The following is a 7,156-nucleotide window of genomic DNA, read 5'->3' as shown; positions in this document are numbered from 1 at the left end:
GCTGCCACTTTCCTGATAAGCCTTTGGACACAGAGTTTTGCACTCGGCAGGGGGGGGGGGGGGTGGGGGGGGGGGCTGCTCCATGCTACAGTAGCTCCACACCGATGGGTATTTCATTCACGGTCTTGTCTCTCTTGCTGCCTCCAGTGTTGTTTTCGTCGACTAAAACTAAGACGAAAAATGTCGCTCGACTACCTATTTTCACTGACAAAAGACGAAATTGGAAACCAAATGAAAGCTAAGCTATGATGACTGAAACTAAGACTAAATATACTGACAATTTATATCACATAGTTTGTGATAGATCTGCTATTGTCAGCAAGTGTGAAAACAGTCATTACGGCGGCATCAAGGCCCGCCAAAATACATTTTAGTCGACTAAATCACCTGTAGATTTAGTCGACAAAGATCGTATGATAGTCGACTAAAACTAAACACCAAAACATTCCAGGTGACAAAAATGTGACTGAAACTAAATGAAAACTATTGAAGAGACGTCTATGACTAAAACTAAAATCTAAATTTGCTGCCAAAAACAACAGCAGCTGCTTCCTCCGTGTGATTTAAAAGTTGTGGTGGTATCGCCTGTGGCCTCAACCCTAACCTCACCTCTGGCAGCACTTAACCCCGTCTCCTCCTCTCCCAGGAGGGTCACAACATCATAATAATCCTACACTGTCTATAAAAACACAACTCCTGGAGGAACACCAATGTGTCACGGAATCTGCCATGCGTTTAAAAAAGAAATCACACCCGTGTGAACTGAGTGGTGCAAGGTCATATATAGTATGGTCAGCTATGTCAGTGACGTCACACACTAACCATAGCAACCATGCTCACCTGTGCACGGACACGTACACAGGTACACAAACATACAGACAAAGCTGGTTGTTGGAGTGGTTTGCACCACTCAAAAAAAAGATTTAGAACACAGTTAAAACAGATTGTATCCACATATTTTTTCCGTTCACACAGAGTATGAATATCTGGCACTTTCACAAAATGGGAAATTGAAACGGTCAGCCTGGCGAGCCCTTTCCATCTTACAGCTTAATGGTTCTATGGTTAAAGTTATAGCCACCAATCAATGGAAAGCAAACAAAAATCCACTGGTGCTTCCCAAAGAAATTATAGGTCGGGGAAATCAATAGTGCTCTCCTTTTTGGAGGTCAACTGGATATGCAGGATTCATTTACGGTCGGTAAGCACCAAGCACCCACCCGTATACTCATTACTTTTCAGCCCAAAAGCTATTGATGGATAATCACAAGTGTACATTTGTATTGGTGGGGATTAACAGGATTATAATGAGACTTTGACTCCTATAATTAATTGATAAAAGATTTCTGTGAAAGAAAATTAAAGGAGCATTCAGTGATTTGGGTGCTCACTTGAGCCCCAGCCAAGGTCTACTTTCCCATGACCTTTACCCCTGTTAAATGATACATTAATATTACATTACACTATGTCGTTGCTGTCGGCCAGATTTTATTATATTATCTCCTTATTTTAAGTTGTTGTGTTTGTTCGTAAATGAATGCCCCGCTTGGTCAAAATCATCAAAAAGTAGCAGATCTGCAAGCTCAAAATTGACCAGTTAAGTACCAGTTTTGAACAAAGACAAAAGTACAAGCGTTGTGTCCACAGTAAGCTGGATTTGAGTGAATGTGCGCAGGGGTAAATAAGTGTCACACTTTATTATTATAGTAACCTACCTAAGGTCCGCTGTGATTGGCCGAGCTTTGCATAACATTTGTAGTAGATAATTGGCTGTTGTTGGTTACGTAACCAATCTATGTTTTACAATCGTTTATAAAGACATAAATTCCCTTGCAGGGGCAGAAGACCAAACTATTCAAGTGTTAGACATTTTCAAATTAGGGAGGGGCCTATGTAAGCGACTGCGGCAACCACACTTTGCAATTTTTCAAAATTGCGACTTTTCTAGTATTTGAATCGATATTGATTCACTAGTGGACAGAATTTTACAATTGTATTTCTACTATGGGAAACCTTCATGTGTCTCGCCCAATTATGGATGTGCCCAAATATGGAGTTGCAGATCAGTTGTTCCCAAATATGGGCAAAAATATCCATGACGTCAGGCCCACGTCACTCCAAGTAGGTTACTCGTCTATATAACCATGTGAACATAATCTCCTTCTCTCTATTCTCATTACTGCACATCTTGTGCGAAACTATATCTTTTTGAGGTTGACAGTCAAAATGCTTAGGTTTAAACAAATAACCTTACTGCTAGTGTTGCTGTTTTGTCTTCTTGGTGTTGCTGTTTTGCATGCACCACCACCATGCCCGGAAACCTCTCCACTCCTGCTTGGGCCCGTGAACGTGGAGTTCAGTTCCAAGGTGAGCCTTGAGCAAACCGCCAAGGAGAACCCCAACGTTGAGCCTGGCGGTCGCCATCATCCCGAAGACTGCGTGTCCTCAAGGAAGGTGGCTGTGATCATTCCCTTCAGGGACAGAGAAGAGCACCTCAAATATTGGCTCCACTACCTGCATCCTATCCTGCAGAGACAGCAGCTGGACTATGGGGTCTATGTCATAAACCAGCATGGAAATGAGATATTTAACAGAGCCAAGCTGTTGAACGTTGGTTACGCCGAGGCCCTGAAAGATGACTACGACTGCTTTGTGTTCAGCGACGTAGATCTGATTCCGATGGACGATCGGAGCATATACGGCTGCTTCAGCCAGCCCAGACACTTGTCCGGCTTCATTGAAAAGTATAACTTCCAGTTACCATATTCCACCTTCTTTGGAGGCGTGACAGCGATGAGTAACGAGCAGTTTTTGAAAATCAATGGCTTCCCAAATAACTACTGGGGATGGGGAGGAGAGGACGATGACATTTATAACAGGGTTGTGTATAGCGGTATGCATGTGTCACGTCCCAACCAAGAGGTGGCGAGAATGAGAAACATCCCTCACGCGAAAGACAAAGGCAACGAAGCCAACCCGGAGAGACATGACCAGAACCGTCACACCAGGTGGACCATGGCAACAGACGGGATCAACTCTCTGTCCTACAAGGTGGTGAGTACAACAAGAGAACCGCTGTACACCAACGTCACCGTGGACATCGGCAAGGGGTTTTGAAATGATGAAGCCTCAAGGTCTCATACATACTCCAGTTTTAGGTGATAAGTTATCACCTTCACCTATCACTGTCACTTTCATAATGAGTCGAGGCCATCATACTCGCGGTGATGTCCTTATGCATTGACCCCGCCTCCCTCTGGTTCCGATGCAGAACCCCCGTCCCTGCAAAACCGCCCACCCAACTTCTAGACCAATCAGTGAACGGGGTGATAGCTCCAGAGTGAAAGGACTTGTCCCCGCTCATTTTGACAGTCAGTCGACATGCACAGGCACAAGCACAACACAACTTCCTTGAAATAAAATGGAAGCGGCTCATGACTAAACAAGCTATGTAAACCCCATGATGTAAACGCTCGTTTAACCGTTTAAACTTGGATTTTCTTTGCCGTTCCTAAATTCAAATTAGTTTAGACCATTAACGGACCTTCACTTTTTGGATACAATGTGCAGAAAAGGGTAAGCAGCGTTCTTTTTTCTGAACCGCAGTGGGAGGGGACGTGACTGGAGGCTGGAGGCTGTGGGTGAAGTTATGTGGCTGCCGTCCGACCAACACAAGCAACTGAGCGTGGAGAAAGTTACAAAGCACACCATTTGCTCCAAGGTTGTTTGTTGTTTATTAGACGATTGATTTAAACATTGTTTAGTAAAAGTTGACGTTAATAGTATGATTTAGTAGCAGGGAGGGTGAATGAGTGACTCCTCCTCCTCCAGAATGTAAACACTGACATGTGCGTGTGCGTGTGCGCACCCACGGGGAAATGAATAAAAAGAAAATGCCCCAAATGTTCTGGGTACTTATGAAGCACTGTTGCAGGACGCCCAACAGCAACGTTTCACCATGGTGTTATTATAGTATGAATGTTGGTGATAGGAATGCTTCTATTCCTCTTCGGAAAAATGCCGACATAACACGGTCCTCAATGGAGGATCACTGATAGCAGTGATTGTTTGTCCTGCTTAACACTTTAATTGCCCGGAACTATTTAATCCATTAGATTCATGCGCCCAGTCGATTTATAAACACGGACGCCTTTTCCGGACGGACCGGCCGGAAGTTCATGATGTTGTGTAACAGCTAACAATAGCCACAGCACTTTAGAGTCGATTGACAACAACGGGAGACAAGAATAAATCTATCGAGACTAGCGACTGGACCGCGGAGCGCCGTCTAACACAGGATCTTTTTTCAGAAAAAGACGGGATGATTTAGATCGCGATTTATGAACGTTTTAAGATTTTCGTTTTCATCAGCTAAACAGAGGGAGTTTTTTGATGACGTCTCACTCTTGCGCGTCACCGAGGAGAGCCCAGCAGGCGCGCCTGAGCTATACAGCCAGGCGATCCGTTCTTGTATCAATAAACTTCGTCTTATACCCGGGACCCGACGGGTCCCGTCGGGACCCGTCGGGACCCGACGGGTCCCGACGGGTCGGGCTAGGGTCGGGCTCATTACCATAATTGGTGGTCGTGCTGCAAGCAGCAGCAGCAGCGAACGTAGCCCCATGTGAACCTCAGTCCCTACGCTAATTCTGTAGGTCAGGAGCTACAGAATGAGCGTAGGGACTGAGGTTACATATGGGGCGCAGCTGGAAGAACCACTGAAGAGAGGAGGACGGCGTTAGCCTAAGGTTGAACTCACCCACGGTGGATGTGATCCTCTTCCTCCATGACAACATGTAAACCGCGATGGTTGGATTAATATAAATAGTTCGATTTATTAGCTGTTGAACAGTGAAGAGTTGAGTATGAGTAAATAAGTCGATCCTGCCCATGGACCATGGCAAATTAGGCTACCAATAATCGCCTCCCGCTGGCGCGGATTGTTTGATTGATTGATAGCACTTTATTAAGAGTTTGCAACTTTGCACGAACACGCTGTGTGGATTAAATGCCAATGCAGAATTGCCGATGTCAAATCAATCATCAATGCTGGTAAGACTGCACGAGTGTTTGTGTGTGCTTAATGCCCAGAGCAGGGGTGTGAGGCCGGACAGCGAGGGAGATATAAGCCACTGCACGTATTCCTACGGTTTGGGGCTGTGTATACACGTCTGTAGGGAGTGTTGGGCGGGAGGAGAAACCTGCCTTCAGATAAACTAAAAGAAATGGAGGTTACAGTATGTTTCTTATCTAATGTACAGCTAGTGCTATTACACGGCTTCAACAAGGCTCTTACTTGACTTAAGCCCTTAGGGTGCATAGGCCGTTGATAAATGCCCTTCCATTTCAACGAGGCTCAAGATAATTACATTACTTTGTCGTTTCTTCTACATTTATTTTGCCTCTCGGATTCTGAAGCCGAAGGTTATGTAATCTCGTATTGGCTGGTCTGTGGAGGCCGACAGCGTTGGTTATAACTTAAGAAGGCTGCAGACTATATACAGATGTCCTTCCATAAGCTTGAAAGCCTCCTCGTTTATAGCACTTGAGAGCAGCTCATAACAGTAAAGCATCTTTATCTATTCTATACTGTCATACAGCCGTGTATAGCTGGCTGAAAATCTGTTATTTCCTTCTGGTGTTTTAAGCATTATGTTACGCTTTAGCTATTGGAAAATAGCAGACCTACAAGCTCGTAGCGCGGCACTCGGTGCCGCGCTATGAACTTGTAGATCTGCTATTTTTGAAAAATCATGAAAATGTGGCGCAAAACTTTGAGCATATATTCTTTCAGAGCTAACGTTTTTAACTCAAATCTTGGGGGTCCAATGGAACAACATATTTTCAGATGGGGGTGGGCGGCCAATTACATATATTTTTGGGGGTCCTTGACATGAAAATGTTTGAGAACGACTGACATAGAAACATAGGGTTTTTCAGAAAACTGAGGATTTAGAAGGCATTTGTAGAATCGTCCTCGGGTCTAAATGGGTTCATAAAGTGTGTTGGCTTGTTTTGATCAATCAGAGACACCGGAGGGGTTGTACAGTAAGGTAATATGTCATACAGTGTATACAGTCCACAGCTCTGACTGTTTTAAACAAAAGGACAAAGTAGACGACAGTCACGAACGAACAGGGTGGCTGCCTGAAGAATGCGAGACAGCGAGGGAATCGTTAGCTTTTGTCACTGGCAGCGAGATAGAAAGTTGAAGACTGTTGAGTCAAAACTCAGTAATGGAGCCTTTGCTTGGCATCTCAAAAAACTACCCTTCCCAGAGTGCAACACAAAAGATAGCTGCTGCTCATTAGGAGGCCATTCAAACAATCGGAGGCAGAGAGAAGACACTACAAGTTCTTTCAGGAGTTCAGCACAAAGATGCCAATGGTCTGTTGAAATGTTTATTTACTTGTTTGAAATGCAGCATTAGCTGCTATGTGTTACTTTGGGCACACTGCTGTGTTCAAACACACTTGACAGTGTTTGGGAAATTAATTCATTTGTGTTTAAGTATAAATTACAAAAGAATAAGACAAAGTTAGAAATGTTAAGTTTATTGAAAATTACTTTAAGAATTTAAAAGACTACTGAAATGTGGACAATTCATGGTTCACCATGTTAAAGGTTTAAATGCCTATTTGGAAAAGAGCTGATCTACAAATCAAGGATCAGCTATTTATCATTCTTTTCCAAGTGTTTAAATGGTTAATTTGAAATATTTAATTAAAATGGTTCTTAAAATGACTTTGCTAAATTAGTTAAAGTCCTTTAAATGAGGCATTGGATTGCTTAAAATACATTTAATTGTTTAAGACAATTTAAGCTTGTTTAAAATACATGCTTAAAAACAAGAATTGTTGAAGAAAACTAATTGATTGGAAAATTGTTTAAAGAAGATTACCATTTGATTGTTTGGCAATGTTGTTAACCTTATTTGTCTCTGTTTGAAGGTTTACGACCTGATTCAAGAAGCCAACCAATCACCAATGAAACCAACAGCATAAAAGAGTTGGATAAATAAAGGAAACTGAGTTGTGTCCTTGTCCTTTGGAGTGAACTAGGAAAGAACTTTACAGGCACTCTGAATGTCCCCGCAATATTGGGGAACAACTGGTCATTTATTTATTCTTCCCGATCCAGCACTGGTCTAGCACTG

The 7,156-nt window shown here is 43.2% G+C and overlaps 1 protein-coding gene across 1 annotated transcript; it reads left to right on the top strand.

Moving 5' to 3' along the window:
- Window positions 1-2,226: 2,226 nt before the first annotated feature.
- LOC306920686 (beta-1,4-galactosyltransferase 1-like) lies at window positions 2,227-3,117 on the top strand (the record flags this gene model as incomplete). The annotated part of the gene is made up of 1 exon (XM_079497512.1): window positions 2,227-3,117. The coding sequence occupies one exon, from the start codon at window positions 2,227-2,229 to the stop codon at window positions 3,115-3,117; it is 891 nt and encodes a 296-aa protein (XP_079353638.1).
- Window positions 3,118-7,156: the final 4,039 nt, after the last annotated feature.

The sequence above is a fragment of the Electrona antarctica genome, assembly GCF_951216825.1.
Source record: "Electrona antarctica genome assembly, chromosome: 1".
NCBI classification, from domain to species: Eukaryota; Metazoa; Chordata; class Actinopteri; order Myctophiformes; family Myctophidae; genus Electrona; species Electrona antarctica.
Note: the sequence above shows the minus strand (reverse complement) of the source record. Positions and strands in the feature narration are given on the sequence as shown.